The sequence below is a fragment of the Conger conger genome, chromosome 15 (assembly GCF_963514075.1).
Source record: "Conger conger chromosome 15, fConCon1.1, whole genome shotgun sequence".
Classification (NCBI taxonomy): Eukaryota; Metazoa; Chordata; class Actinopteri; order Anguilliformes; family Congridae; genus Conger; species Conger conger.
In genome coordinates this window covers 32,276,884-32,293,721 of record NC_083774.1, presented here as the reverse complement: position 1 = coordinate 32,293,721, position 16,838 = coordinate 32,276,884, and the positions used below count along the sequence as shown (strand labels likewise).

Genomic DNA, 16,838 nt, shown 5'->3' with positions numbered 1-16,838 from the left:
ATTCCAAATTCAGAATGTCTGCCCTGTTCTGACAGAAATAGTGAAACTGAAAAGTGCACCATCATATAAGTTCTCTATCTCTGTCCCACTCTCTCCATCTCTCTCTCCTGTCCAGAGGTGACCTTTATCCCAGGGAGCCTGTGAAGTCAGTGCCTCAGAACGGCTCCCGTGTCACAAATCATGACATCGAGTGGTGACAAGAGGCAGATCAGCACATCACAGCAGAGAGGGAACAACACACACACACACACATACACAGGACTACACACACACACACACACACACACACACACACACGAGTACACACATACACAGGACTACACGCACACACACACACACACACACACGCACACACACACACACACACAGGAGTACACGCACACGAATGTATCCACACACACACATACACACACACAGGAGCACACACACATGAATGTATCCACACACACACACACACACACACACACATCGCACAGACATGCACATTAAAGCACGCATGCACGCGCACTGGGACAATGTACACACACATGGAGCAGACCCACACAAACACGAGTGTACCCGTACACACACACACACACACACACACACACACACACACATACACACACGTACACACACATACACAGACACATATACACACAGAAGAGCACAAACACACAAACACACACACACACACACACACACAAACAGAACTGTTGTTAAGACAGTACCAGTGAGCTTCAAGAGAGTCAGACTGTTGCCAGCCATGTTTATATTCACACCAGCCAGGGCAGCACTTGGGAGGACTGGTCACTCTAACACCAGGCTGCTCGGGAGGGACACTGAAATGTTCCACATTCAAAAGCCCAAAAACTATTTGCTGATGCTGGCCGCATCATTAGAAGCCAGGAAACTGTGCATACATGGAACCCACCTGATCCACCATCAGCCAGGTAACGATCCCTTGCGTAAAGCACAGAGTCCAACATAGACTCAAACAGCAGGAAGTAACCCTGAGAGAGAGAGAGAGAGAGAGAGAGAGAGAGAATGAACAATTAACAATAAAAATAATTTTGTCAGGCTGTGTGAGTCTGGAACACGTAGTGCCCTCTCTATTCCTCTCTATTCCTCTCTGTGAACTGATCCACGATAATTGCTTGTCTACTTGCTTATTGTAACGTCAGTCATGGTAACGTTAGTCATGCTATATTTATGAAATTACTGGAAAAATAAATAACCATTTTCTTTTATTATTTTTTTATTATTATTTTCTTTTATGTTTATTACAGAGATATAGTCTTTACTACTTATGTTAGATGCAATTTTCTACTTCCAGTAGTTTGAAGACAATTTTGAATCAAGGCTGACTAGATTTTATGACTATTTTTTGTAATGTCAGTCACGCAACAAACTTCCATCACAGCACAGTGAAGTACATAGCTAATGATGAATCAACAATATTTCCATGTCAAACAAGGGCCTAGTATAGTTCGCCAAAAACCTTGAAACTTAATAATGAATACATTGGCAGCTGCACAATAATACTTATTACACAAAACTCTCTAATTGGTAATGTCAGTCATGATAGATTCACCATATATAATGTTTATATGCTTTATTAACTTACAAAAAACATATACGCTTACATGCTTCATATACAGTGCTCCATAATGTTTGGGACGAAGACAAATAATGTATTTATTTTCCTCTGTACTCCAAAATTTGAGATTAGTAATAATAATAATAAAAAAATAAAAAAATAAAAAACACATTTGGTTAAAGTGCACATCGTCAGATTTTAAGGCCATTTATATATATTTTGGCTTGACCATGTAGAAATTACAGCATTGCTTTATGCATAATCCCCCTATTTCAGGGCACCATATTGCTTGGGACACAGCATTGTTATGTAAATGAAAGTAACATTAAATGTTTAGTAATTTGCTGCATATCCTTTGCATGCAATGACGGTATGAAGTGTGCATAACCAGGCCATAACACCCCCACCACCGTGTTTCACAGACGAGGTGGTATACTTTGGACCTTGGGAAGTTCCTTCTCTCCTCCATACTTTGCTCTTGCCATCACTCTGATATAAGTTAATCTTCCTCTCATCTGTACACAAGACCTTTTTCCAGAACTGTGGTTGCTCTTTTAAATACTTCTTGGCAAACTGTAACCTGGCCATCCTGTTTTAGCGGCTAACCAGTGGTTTGCATCTTGCAGTGTAGCCTCTGTATTTCTGTTCATAAAGTCTTCTGCGGACAGTGGTTATTCGCAAATCCACACCTGACTCCTGAAGAGTCTGATCTGTCGGATAGGTGGCCAAAGGCCTAGCCGATGTCTCTAACCGTTTTATTCTTGTTTCTCAGTCTCATAATGGCTTCCTTGACTTTCATTGGCACAACTTTGATCCTCATGTTGATAAATAGCAATAACAGTTTCCAAAGGAGATTGAAAGACGAGAGGAAAGACTAGGTGCTGAGTGCTCTTTTATACCTGAATTAAAGAGGCAATTAAACACACCTGAGCAATTACAAACACCTGTGAAGCAATGTGTCCCAAACATTATGGTGCCCTGAAATGGGGGGACTATGTATAAACACCACTGTAATTTCTACATGGGGAAACCAAAATGTATAAAAATACCCTTTAATAAAATATAAGATTTAGGCAAATCAAGACATAATGGGTCTTTGTAGAGGGCACTGTACATTTACTGAGAGAGACCAATGTGTGGACACACAGGATATTTCTTGGGCGGCAATTTCATGCCAAAAAAACGAATGGAATGTATAAAATAAAAAAATAAACTAAGAAACGACAGTAATAATGAACAATATAGGAATGGCAGGCCAAATGGACGTTTGTGATTGACAGCCCAGGCAGGGCACAGAGCAGCACGGCGTTCTGGTTGAGGGCCCGGGGGACAGGCACCGTGGGAGAAAGGGAAGGCTCACGGCAACCACTGCACGACAGGCTCCGCCCACGCCAACACGGCAACATGGCATCACAAAGACCCAGGAAGCCACACACATCTCTGCAGCCTGCAGCGCCAAACCCTTTATGAGCCGTGGAATTAGCTTGGGGCCCGTGAAATGCCCAGGGAAATTTGGGGGGCCAGGAATTTATGCCGACTCGGCCAGGAACGTGTGTCCCCCCCCCGCCCCCCTCCAGAACGCTACCCAGAATCCTTTGTGACTGCCGTGACCCCTGCGTGACCCAATGTTCTGCTTGAGCAGAGACTACATTACCCCCACAGTGTTGTTCTATTATTGCCAGAAATAGAGTTTTTGTCAACATGTCGTCATCGTGGGTCTCCTAGATCGCTGACATACTGCTTTTTCATCATCTCCCTGTGAGAACACACATGCACAAGCACACAAAGATGCGCACACGCACACACACACACACACACACACACACACACACAGACAGACACACACACACACACACACACACAAACGCATCCCCATCCCTATTCCATTCAAAAACAGCTTGCCACCAATAAACCTTCTGCAGGCAGACAGAAGCGGGAACATTTCATGAACCTCAGGGAAAAATATCATGATCGACTTCACCTTTTCCTCCAATAGCATTCATTTAGAAGCAGTCAAGGTGGCTAGTCATCAGCATCACTCTCCCAGTCTATAAATGTAGGGGAGCACGCCAAGCGTGCACTCCTGCATCATAAAATACATACGCGCAGAGCAGAGGAAAAAAAGCAATAAAAATCCACACTTCAGGAAGATGCCACCCCAGTGAAATAGGTAAAGACTCACTCGCTTTAAAAAAAAAAAAAAAGAAAAAAAAAGAAAAGAAAAATCCGGCCTCGTTCGTGGTTTCGCTGTTCTTGTCGTGACCGAAGGCGCTCACGGGCATTGATGCCGGCCTCGCCGGTCTCCCGGCAACGATCCACGCTGGTCTCGCCGCAACGAGCTGACTCGGTGCCCAACGGTAAATCTGACTAGTAAACCAGCAGGTTAGACAAAGCCTGGCAGACGCAAACGCGGTTGAAAGAAGGTAAAAGTGAATTTATCAACAACCTCCTCCCATATTTACAAACAAGCACCGCGCCCTCTGTCTGAACCGCCCCGACCCCCCTCTCACCCCGCGGTAACCTCGGCAACATGGCCAGGTGCCGGGGCTGGGTCCCGCAGCAGGCCGTTAGCGCAGGCCTTTAGCGTAGCGGCTAGCGCTCATCTGGGCGTAATTCAGAACGCAGTGCAACCGCTGCCATCTGACCTCGGCTCCCATGATGCAGCGGGGCGGCACAGCCTCTACTGCCGCTCACCTGCCCCGCGTTCGCCCCGCCGCGGCTAACTACCCTGCGCGACTCCGGGAGCCGAATGCTAATGACCGGGAGGTGGAACCGTGGCCGGTGAAAGCTAGCGCTCGCTGCCGGGGTGGGGATCCTCTCCTTCAGCCGGTGGTTTGGGGAGGCGAGCAGTTAGGGTGGTAAACAAAAGGGCTGCGTCAGGTGGAGGGGCGTCCGCCTTTGTTTTCTCGGGAGCCGGCAGAGACAACTTAACGAGAAGCCCTGAAGAGGCTTTCAGGCGGGCAGCAGCGCCATTTTATCAACAAGCATTCCCAGCAAACTGCTCTTACTCTGTGGTGGTAGAGTCACTGCAAAAAAAACCATGGTTGAACCATGGTTGTTTAAAATGTATGCATTACTGAATTTTTATCACAGCCTCTGAAGAATACTTGTGTCCCTTATGCAGCGTTCACATGGATCACTGGAGACAGCAGAGCAGCAGTTTTGGGAAGGTACGGGAAGAAATGGCAGGACGGTATGACAACAAGTAATATACTCGCTGCTATGGTGATGTTGCTCGGCAATTGTTTCCAACATAAATAAGAAAAGGAGGATTGCATTTGGTATAGCTCTTTATCTATGTCGAGAAAAACAAAAAAAAGAAACGTTTTCCATGCCCATTTTCTGTTGTGTTGTGTTGTGTCACATCCAGTTTGAAATGCAACAGTATTCAACAGAATACAACGGTAAATTTTACATTTCAACGGCAAGTGCAGTCTGCCATGTAGCCATGGACAAAGTTCTTTGCGTCTTAATCACATTTTACCATTGTGCTTTCATCCACTAAAGGCATCTGGCTTGCTGCCTACCATCTACCATGTTGCATGTGAACGCAGAATTAAGCCTGATTTATACTTCTGCGTCGAATCTACGCAGAGGCTACGGCATACGGCATACGGCATAGCCTGATGTGCACCTTCCCAGAAATGTAACTACGCGTCGTAGCCTCTGCGTAGCCTACGGCGTAGGGAACGCGGCTACACATAGGCTACACCGTAGCCTCTGCGTAGGTTTGACGCAGAGGTATAAATCAGACTTTAGCCAAAAGCTTGGAATCTGTAAACCTTTAGCTTGGAATCTGTAAACGGCGAGAAGAAGGCCTGGTGGAGCTAAATGGCGGGGTGGCGGGCCGGAGGGTTCCTGAGGGGCAGCAGGAGACGCCTGGCGTGACGTCCCGGCACCAGAGGAGCTCGGCGCATTAACATGCATTAATCCAAGGTCACATTCCTTCAATCTCCATGTGTGAATGATTGGCGCTACCGTTAGGCAAAAATTTCTCAGAGGGGAAAACCTGCTGACACTGAAGGCTTAGGAGACACTTTCTTGGCCGGCTTTTGCAGTATGGAGAATAATATGCTCCATAAAGTCGAGCTTCTGCTCACAATCGCAACCAAGCAAAGAAACTGTATTTTCTGGAATCAGCAGACATTTTCCTTTAACTGCAGTTTCCAATGAGAAGGATAGCGCTATCGCATGTCCTTCTAAGTTACAATTAATGTTACGACTAACTTTCACTAAATGAAATGAAATGTGCAATGATGAAAGGATTGTTGGGGTTTCCTACTTCAGAAGGCCTGTACAGAGGAGTCCTTTTTACCGGAAGCCATATTGTCCTTCCAGATGACAATCGCTGTCATTAAGTATGAACCCAGATGAATCTTGACTCAAAGACATTTTGTTTATTAGTTGGTCTAAACTAATAAAACCTGTGAAACTTGCATACGGTACAGGCAACAAATGGGTTTCAGTTACTTATCAGGAGAGTTCATTTAGCATTTCTTACTATTTAAATCACTCCATTAGCAGAGCAAGCTAATGAGCTAGCATCAGTTTAACTCCTTCGGATAATGTTAATGGCTGACTTACTTGATTACATCAAAATGGCCCTCTGTCTGGGGTTAAAAACAGACCCCAGGACAACAGCATCTCTCCTGGCCCCTCTGTCTGGGGTTAAAAACTGGGGTACACAAGCACTGCCTCATACCACAAAAGCACATTCGCATGCACATTCCAAGATGGACGCACACGTGAGCTGACACACACACACACACACACACACACAGAGTAGGACGCGGTGAACAAGTCACGTCACCTGATGCATACTGAAAATCGATTGGTTCGGACATGATTCTCATATGAAAACCCCTGTCTGTTCTAAGGAACCACCTTTTCCAAGGTTGGCAGGCAACCAGGAACCAGAGCCAGTCACAACACACCTGGACGCTCCTGCTCGCTGTTTTGAGTTACGGATTCAAAGCAACAGTAGGATCACAGGGCCTCGGACTACAGAAGCAACACCACTGTACATCTGTTAAAGATCTATTAAAGCTATTAAAATAAAATGACAGTGGAGGTACATTTGCCTTTACCTTTCACCCCAGAGAGAGTGTATGGAGTTTTATACAACACAGCATTTTTACGCTATGAAGTAAATGTCTTTGATTACTTGAGGGGAGAGGAACAGCTCAAAGACAATGGTAATTAGACAGACAAAATTAAACAGGACAGTGTTGAGCGGCAATTAAAATTTTAAAAAAGCTAATTAAACTACGATCCACACAAGCTTTATGATCAAAGTTCTAAAAAAGTTCCTGGGAGAAAACGCCAAGTTCCTCAGGCGAGTTCCCCTGCAGAGGGAGGGAGCGACTCCCTGGTGATTGACAGCAGGGGGGAGGGGTTCTGCGTTTGATTGCCGGCCTTGATTGTGAACCGAGACAGAGGGGGAGAGAGCAGCACACAGGGACAGGGGGAGAGAGCAGCACACAGGGACAGGGGGAGAGAGCAGCACACAGGGACAGGGGGAGAGAGCAGCACACAGGGACAGGGGGAGAGAGCAGCACACAGGGACAGGGGGAGAGAGCAGCACACAGGGACAGGGGGAGAGAGCAGCACACAGGGACAGGGGGAGAGAGCAGCACACAGGGACAGGGGGAGAGAGCAGCACACAGGGACAGGGGGAGAGAGCAGCGGATGGGGAGAGAGAGAAGTGCCGGGGAGCAGAGCCTGGCTGTGTTCGGTTTCCTCCCGTCAGCGGAGCGCAGATTGATTGTGTTTAATCATGAAAGGACGGGACGAGGTCTGGGCCCAGACCCGATGACGGGGTCCGTCGGTTGGAGCAGCGGCCTTGATTCATCGCCGGCCCGCCTCGTTTGGAACCTGGCCGACTGATGAACTCCTGTCACACATCACCCAATTCAATTAAGCGCTCTCTTCAACTTTCACAATGCATCTGTCTCCATCTGATGTAGGACAGGCAAGCAGAAATCATTCATATTTCGTCAAAAACCTTTGAGGGGTTTTAAAAAATATATATTTGCAATTAACACGTTGACTCGATGGCTCTCAAACTGCTGTCCTAAAATGAATGATCCGTTTCAGACTACAGGCCGAAGTGACAGAAATATAATGGAGGGTTTTCAGCCTGTTAAGGCCCAACTCAACACGATGGACCATAGCCCAAAAACGAAAAAAACAACACTACCCTTAGTTGACAGACTGGTCCAAGCACTAAACACACAGGCCACATAAATTATTCCTAACTTCACAGAAAAAAATAATCTATCCCTAACTTGCGAGAAAACAAAAAGGAGGGAATCTTCCGCAAGTAAGCTTCCCAACTTAGCAAAAAGATAAGGAGACAGGTCAACAGTCATGATACAGGGCTACAGTCATGAGACAGGGCTACAGTCATGAGACAGGGCTACAGTCATGATACAAGGCTACAGTCATGATACAGGGCTACAGTCATGAGACAGGGCTACAGTCATGAGACAGGGCTACAGTCATGAGACAGGGCTACAGTCATGATACAGGTCAACAGTCAGCATAATGCTTCCATCACAACAAAACTGGAGTCATTTAGTTTTGGGGCTTAGCACACATATCTCAGCACATTCCACAACATCTCCAGAAATCAACGCATTTCAAAAATCTTCTTTATTTTAGAGTGCAGACTTTCTCTGTGAACAAATTCATTAGTTACGCTGCTGGCAGGCAATCACAAACATCGACTAATTTGTATTTGGTGACATCTTTTTTGTTTAAATGGCATTTTAACGAGCTTTCGGCGCAAACGGCTGAAAATGGAGGGAAAGCGGCATTTGTTACAAGTTTAGAATTTCGGATTAACAAGCGAGTTTTGGGCTGGATTAGATGTGCACAACCCGTCTGGACCCCGAGAGCATTAACTGGGTCCAGACCTCCGCAGCCGGCACAGCCAGCTCTGTGATGCACTGCAGGGTCCACAGCCACCTACAGCAGGACCGACACGGGCTAAAGGGCTAATAAACCCTCAACCACTTCTTCTGAGTTGTAAGACTGACTGTTATTTAATAGATAACATGAATCCTATTGTTTTTATTTATTTATTTATATATTTTTATTTATTAATTTTTTTTAGCCGTGCCACTCCAATTTCTGCAAAGTAAAATAGCAACCATGACTGAAATGTTTTGTTTGAGCCATGGCCCAGGGTGAAAATCTGCTTAAACGTAAGCAAAATAACTCCGCAACTCCGCCCCTCTTGTTGATCCAGTCGGCAAAAGCAGACATGCCCACAAAAACGTCATGATCCCTCAGGCTCACAAGACGAGGGGGAAAGTCTGGTGGTATTTCCACAGGAAATAAACCAAACGGTCAGTTACAAGTCATTAAATGACCGTGAAATGTCATCTTACATATATTAAAATCATAGCATTTTTAACAAACATGAACAAACAGCTTATTCATGTCAAAAATGTGTATGAATGAGTCACAGCCTTTAGTTAACCCCTTAAGTCTCCCAGGGCAGGGCCGGCGTTTTTTTGCATTCATTCCGTATTCCATGGTGGCATTCTCAATCACTATGGTAACAGGATATACTGTTTGAAGTGTTAAAAGTCACAGTAAACATAATGCAATTGCTAAATATAGGCGTTATCCCTATCTGTGCTCAAGCAATTACAGTACGGCTTCTGTCCAGCAAAGAGCCGACTTTGTGCATGTTATTGAAGTGATGACTGAAAAGCATTTTAGCTAATGCTTTTTCTTTCCAACGGTCTACAGTTTGTTAGGCTTGCATAAAACGACACAGTATTTATTTGCCTGCATAACAAAACATTTTCAATATGCACACAGAGACTGCTGCGCTTTCGCAAAAACAGTTATTGACATTTTACAACAACAAAAAATGTTGTGCAATGCCTACGTCTAAATGGAGGACCTAATTTGGAGGACCTCTAAAGAATCTCTTGTCTGAATGAATATTTCTGAGGAAGACAGTGAAAACACCTTTGACTCCACAATAGAGGGAATTTTCAGTGACTTGTCCCATTTTGCATAGGGTGAGCATATAAATACATTCTCAAAATATTTTCTTATTACTCAGTAAGCTTATAAATAAAGAGCCTGACTGCTTTTGAATAATAAATTGCATGTGAAATTGTGGAATGTAAGATACAGTATGTCAGAGATGGGGACCTGAGTTGTACATACACGGACGCCAGATTCGACTCGGACTTGTCAATAAGGACTTGTGAACATTAAGAGTCTGCCAAATGGCATCATGGAAATGACAAAGTGGATAATGTCACAGGCATTGATTCATTTTCAATTATTTATATGAAAGATATTCCTTAGTTAAAAGACACCCAACATCATTTTACACGTCACACTATGCGCCTTTCAGTTGCAACCATAGCAACACCCTACACTGTATTTCTTGCAGCATAGCTCGCTAAGGTCACAGTTCCACATGTTGTGGTCTCTGAGTTTCATTCAGGCTCATCGAGCCAAACAAAATGATTGGAACTAGCAAAATGTGCAGAATTAAAATGAAAGATGTGGGATCAAAAACGTCAAATTGAAAGGTAAGTCAGTTTACCAGTACGGAGCTGATCCCACTGCTGTCCACTGTTGTGTTAACGCAACTTGGCTAAACAGTTGTGTTGGCAAATTATGCGTTTCAGACTCAGTATAATGTTTGTGTCACCGTGTAATCAGCATCACAGAAGCGCATATATTCTTATTTTGTGGTCTTCAAAGAACCACGAGCGTAAGGTACAGTAACGTTAAAACAAACTTCTTCATGTTGGCTTAAAAAATTCCATAAAGAAATATTTTGGTGATATTCTCATAGTTTGTCCAGTGTTGTGACTTGGCTCCATTGTGTTTCTAAGTCCACCAGCCACAGCTACGATAATCTGTATCTAGTCAAAAACAGAAATGTATCCAGAGAAAAAAAGCTTCCTATTTCACTGTGTTTCAGCTTCTGTAACTTTGCTTTAGTAATACTTTGATAATTCTGACTCTTTTTGGGGGGTATGTCATTTTCAGGCTTGTGTCAAGAAAAGGGCCTTAAGGGGTTTAACATAGAAAACTAAAACAGGCTTTTAAATATCCAGCTGCAATTGATGTGTCTTCAATTAGTAAATGAAGTTTATCAATTGAATAATTAAGGACTTAATTGGCTCTGTGATTGCAGCAGTATTGTAGAGGTTGCCAGCGGGGAGTTTTTTTTCCCAATCCTGCGTTAATTTCCCCAACGGGACGCCACATCACCACGGAGGAAGCGGTGGAGGTGGGGGGGTACAGCAGAAATGACAATGTCTTTCTCCATGAGCACATCGTCTCCTACCCTGCTCCGATTCCCCTCACGCAGTGGTCTCTAAACCCTGGTCCTGGAGAGCTACTGGGTCTACAGGTTTTTGTTTTCACCTTAAAATCAGCACCCTGTTGAGACCCAGGTAACCAGGTGAGGTGAGTTAACTGCTCTCATTGATTAATTAAGTGCAGAGTAGCAACGAAAACCAGCGCACCCTGCAGCTCTCCAGGACCAGGACTGGAGACCACGGCCCTAACGTATGCAGAGGAAAGGAGGATTGCGGAATAGTGAATGAGCAAGGTTCAGCCACACTCACAAACGGCAATTTCCAAAGGGAAGTCACGCCTTCAAGGCGACACTTCGCCACGCCTCTGAACACAGAGCGCATGGCCTTGCAGCAGGAGGAAGACAATTCTCCCACGTCGCTCTGCTCCGAAAGAGAAACTGCGGCCGTCTGAGCCGCCAAAGTCTACCTTTCGCCCGAGGGCCGCTTAAAAAAATCTCACCATCGTCGCGGAGATGAGATGCGATGGGAATTACAGATTTATTAATGTTTGCGGTCTTAAAGTCCTTAAAGATTGCGCTTCCTATCTTTAATCTTCCGCGGTGCCGTCGCCCTGGAATTCTAATGTTCCCGAGCGGGACGAGGGAAGCCTCTCCCGGGGCACCGGGCGGTTCATGAATTAGGCATGACTTCAGGGGCACGGTCAACCTGCTGTCGGCACCTTATCGCTACAGAGACTCGCGGTTAAACGGGCGATACGGCCGTGTGCCAACGCTTAAAGAATGCTCGGGAAAAAATGCTGTCGCTGGAAAAAATCGGTCGATAAAACGCTGTTGGTAAAAAGAAAACAAAGCTGCGCATGATTTTGTAAATTTGTTTTGCGTTCAGTTTCGTTTGTACAAACAGAAAAGTGGAGATCTGACATGTCAGAAATGACAAACTCTATTGTGTGTAACAACACTGCTTAATATTGGATTGTTGTTGTTGTTGTTGTTGTTGTTGTTGTTGTTGTTGTTGTTGTTGTTGTTGTTGTTGTTGTTGTTGTTGTTGTTGTTGTTGTTATTATTATTATTATTATTATTATTATTGGTAATGGCATCATAAGAACTGCAACCTGTCCTGTGTAACACAGAATACTGGTACATGAGACAACTTTATGAAACTCACCATCCATTCTGAAATAATGACATCCACTTTTTCCACAGGTAGATCCACGTCTTCAATCCTTCCTTTGATCAGAGTAATCACCTCCTGAAGGTTGTTTGATCTGTGCGGGAACATTCAGACACCATCAGCTTGCAGTAATTTCATTATATCTATTGTAATGTATGTAATAGCAGTTGTCTGGTAGTCAGAGGGCTGCCGGTTCGATCCCCCGCCCGGGCTGTGTCGAAGTGTCCCTGAGCAAGACACCCAACCTCCTGCTCCTGACAAGCTGGTTGGTGCCTTGCATGGCTGCCAAACACCATTGGTGTGTGAGTGTGTGTATGAATGGGTGAATGAGAAGCATCAATTGAACAGCGCTTTGGATAAAGGCGCTATATAAATGCCGACCATTTACCATTTACCATGACCTGTCACTACACTGCATGCAGATTTGTTGAGGTCCAACTTAGTTGTAAGCAAAGTCAAGGTCAAAGGGAAATCCTGGATGATTATTTGGCCAATCAATGACATCAATGAATCACTGGGACTTCCTCAGCTGGTAAACCTGAAAGGACCACTGTGGCTTCATCTTAACAGACGTGCTACACTATACGCAACTATGTGTACGACAGGCAATAAATATAGTCCTTTGGGATGCCATACACCCAATTCCAAGGGAACACAAGATCACGATAACTTGACCATATATCTGTATTTACATAAAAAGAAATATGTGAATTAATGTTTTATTTTTAAAACCTTTCATAAGCAGGTTCAAATGTTCTCAAACATATTCAAAAGATCTGAAACATATTCAAGCGTTCTCCAACAAATGGGAATGGGAAGGGACTGGAGAACAGAGGAAGGAGTGACTGGAGGGGACAGAGGATGGAGTGACAGGAGAACAGAGGAAGGAGTGACTGGAGAACAGAGGATGGAGTGACAGGAGAACAGAGGAAGGAGTGACTGGAGAACAGAGGAAGGAGTGACTGGAGAATAGAGGAAGGCCTGACTGGAAGTCGAAGGAAAAGAAGAACAAAGCAAAAGCTCTGTGACCCAAACGGCAAGAAAATGAATTTGTGAGTTAAAAGGCAAGGGCCCAAAACCAAAAGGAAAAGAGTGTTTAAAAGCCCAAAAGGAACATTTGCTGACTACGCTGTGTTTGCTACTCCCCAGTGTGGAGGGTTTTTATGTTGAGCCATAATTTTTTTACTTAATGAAGAGCTGATCCTTCCTTTTACCGTGAAAGAAAGCTGAAATTGGGATCTGTCATCTCATGTACATCTTTCGACCTCAAACTCAATTGTCTTCAGTGTATAGCAAAAACAAAGGAAGTGACCTTGCTGTACAGTGCTTTAGGAGGAGGCTGTATTTGCCTATGAACAAGTGAATTTAAAAAGGGTTGTTGTGCTGATTAATCAAAAAAACATTGAAGAGCTCCACCAATCACAGAGTACATTGGCAATTACCAGCAGACCAGCCCTGACAGTGATTGGTGGATAATTTACTTCCAGGCAATTCCCACTGAGAAGCTGGAAATTATGAACATTGTTCTGTTGGTTGCCACTACTCCGTGATTGGTGGAATGTAATGACCGTTTTATTCCCACTTAATTACCCATAATTCACGTGTAATAAATGCTCAATTACACATGTTTCAAATCAATGTTTCTGAACATTAATACTGTCATAATCACTAGGAAGGCATTGTTTCACAATTACTTAAACCAATAAACACATATGTCCATTTACTTGGCAACAAATAAACATTTTAAATAGCCCGGTGTTCAATATTAAAATGCAGAATTAGTATATTAGTATAGTAATAATCATGAACGCAAGCAAATATCATTGTTTTTACATACACTATATCTATTACTTTTGTTACGCATTTATGAATTGTATTGTGTTGTGTTGTACTGTTGTGCTTGCTGAAGCATTGTATAGTGTTGTGTTGTACTGTTGTGCTTGCTGAAGCATTGTATTGATAACATTAGGCCACTAATTTGTAAGAACCTGCCCAGGGACTACAGATGAAAATGAGCTCATTAGCTAACTCTGGCACATTTATATTGATGTGGAAACTGAAATGTTGATTAATGTGCACTGTCCCATAAATAAAAAATAAATAAAAAATAATAATAATACGTAATAAATCTCCTGCCGGTGGCTTTGAGTCCCCAGAACGCTGCCCCCTTGCCTTGTCCTCGTATACACTCGTAAAGCGAGCACCAAACTTCAGACAGGGCTTTAAAACATTTTTTTTTTTTTAACCCACAAACAATAACCGCAAACAGCCCAACTTTGTGAGACCCCCCTCTACCCCACGCCGGTATCAATCTCTCCCAATATTCCATTATCGTGACAGCGAGTGTTAACGGGGACGGGATAATTACTCACGCCGGGGGAAAATGTATCTGCGCCCCCCCCGATCCTAATCTGCCTCTGAGCGCTATCTCCGTCTCCCAGAATTCCACAGCCACTCTCTCCGGCCGTAAAGGAAACGTTGTAATCTCATTAAGTCAAGTGTAATTTAGAGGACAGCGCCGACGATGTCGGCAGAGGGGGGGGGGGGGGGGAGGGGAAGAGAGGCGGGGAGAGAGAGGGAGAGAGGGAGGGAGCATCGAGGTGAAGCTGATGTTGCTGTGAGTCTTTGGGCTTCCGTCGTCTCCTGTAATGTCGACCTGCAATGCCGCCGATTTCAACTGATATTAAGTTTTTTTTTTTGTCCTCCCTCCAGAAAAACAGGGATAATGTCCAGTGTTAGATGGAAAAGGTGCACGCTCTCAGACTGAGCGATCTCAAATGTGGCCATATCAAAAGTACACCACTTTCAACAATCGCTAATTTCTTATGCAGAATACGCTGTGGTTAAATGCAGAAGGCAGATTCCTGATTGGCTGATTTGGTGGACTCAGACCTGGAATCTGCAAGCGTGCCGGTACAGACTACGGCGAGTAGCTTGCTAGGGTGATGTGCAACTGCGTTAGGGGTTTGGGTTTCATTGCTCTCTAGTGACCCCTGCTGGTGGACTGAGCACCTGCGGTCCTCCTCTGACTCCACTCAATGAGAAATTAACCTTGGGCTGAAGCAGCTGGTAACGCCACATGTTTCTGACAAACCTGCGTCAAATACATAATATTTTTGGAACTGTTTCAAATGCATTTCTATGCTTTACTGACTGACTGACTGGTGTATTGAAACTTACAAAATACTCTGACTCTCCATTGGATCAATTGCACCGGGCAAGATCGATTGAGCACAGAAATGTATTTGACCCAGGACTGTTTTCAGAGGAAAACCCCAGGATGCTTTCGCTTTCCAGAATTTGCGGATGATTGCTCACGAACGCGGTTGTGGTTACAGATGGTTGGACATCCCAGGGCGGGAATGTTCAGCCCCGCACTGATTCAAAAGAATCGTAATAAAATGAAGCAAGAGATTGATAATAAACAATGTGCTCCTGCACCCTTGGTGAAGTCAGAACTAAGCACCATTAGACCTGCCATTGTAGAGTGACTGACACAGATTGGCCACACACTTCCATCTCTGACAGCGAGCCAGCGGGCTGTTAAATTAAACCCATCCCCATGGTCTCCATTGTGTTTAATAACATGCGAAACACCGTGACAAGGTTGGCCAGGCACATCTCTAAGGCAGAAACAGCTTGTGCCCACAGGGAGCAACTTGACGGTAACGTTTGGAGGACCAGCGAGTCTCTGAAAGGCACAGGGCCAGAGACAGTGGGTGCTGGGAGCATTGGGGAGGTGTTAGAGACAGTGGGTACTGGGAGCATTGGGGAGGTGTTAGAGACAGTGGGTGCATTGGGGAGGTGTTAGAGACAGTGGGTACTGGGAGCATTGGGGAGGTGGTGGCGACAGTGGGTACTGGGATAATTGGGGAGGTGGTGGAGACAGTGGGAGCATTGGGGAGGTGGTGGAGACAGTGGGAGCATTGGGGAGGTGGTGGAGACAGTGGGAGCATTGGGGAGGTGGTGGAGACAGTGGGAGCATTGGGGAGGTGGTGGAGACAGTGGGAGCATTGGGGAGGTGGTGGAGACAGTGGGAGCATTGGGGAGGTGGTGGAGACAGTGGGAGCATTGGGGAGGTGGTGGAGACAGTGGGAGCATTGGGGAGGTGGTGGAGACAGTGGGAGCATTGGGGAGGTGGTGGAGACAGTGGGAGCATTGGGGTTGTCGGAGGGGAACGAGCGCTGCATTTTCGGGGCTGCGACACACCAGGGCGGAGTGTTTTCCCGCAGCTCTCGAGCTTTTAAAGGACTGGCCGATAATGTCAAGGAAGTCTGCGGAGCAGGGAGAGGCCAGCGATCTACGGAGCGAAACCAACAGACAGAAAGGCCACAGCCCTGCCCTGGGGGCTGTCAGTCAGAGCAATACGTCAAAAAAAAAAAAACTATTAACCTTCTCCACAAGATGGGCTTCAACGGCTCCGTCAGGCTCCATGCAGGATTTAAGGTTGATTAGAACCTTAAAATGGCCGCCAGTGAAGCAGAAAGGTTTGAGAACTGGGTTTTGCGACTCTCAGGCTGAAGTTTGCCTTCCCAGGTGAGGCACTGCCTCAGTAAAGAACCAGCTGTCTTAATGGAAGCTGTGGTGGCTCGGAATAAGAGCGTCTGCCAAACGCATACAACACAATGAAATGTAAACGTCATGAAAGCAAAACGTCGCATATGAAAACAGAAATCTGGTAATGGGGGCCCTGTACAATACTACCATGACCAAACCGATAAGCCGGTTTTCTGGAGAGCTATTAGTTGGGGTGATCCATTCCACTGGGGTTTGTGCCAATTTTG

At 45.1% G+C, this 16,838-nt stretch overlaps 1 protein-coding gene across 1 annotated transcript in view; it reads right to left on the bottom strand.

Moving 5' to 3' along the window:
* prmt3 (protein arginine methyltransferase 3) overlaps positions 1–16,838 on the bottom strand; it is a 46,072-nt gene that overhangs the window by 20,513 nt on the left and 8,721 nt on the right. Inside the window, exons 10-11 of the mRNA XM_061222244.1 lie at positions 12,049–12,148; positions 914–992 (exon numbers count right to left, since the gene is read on the bottom strand). Of these exons, the coding sequence (XP_061078228.1) occupies positions 914–992; positions 12,049–12,148 (179 nt within the window). The remainder of the gene's footprint in view (positions 1–913; positions 993–12,048; positions 12,149–16,838) is intronic.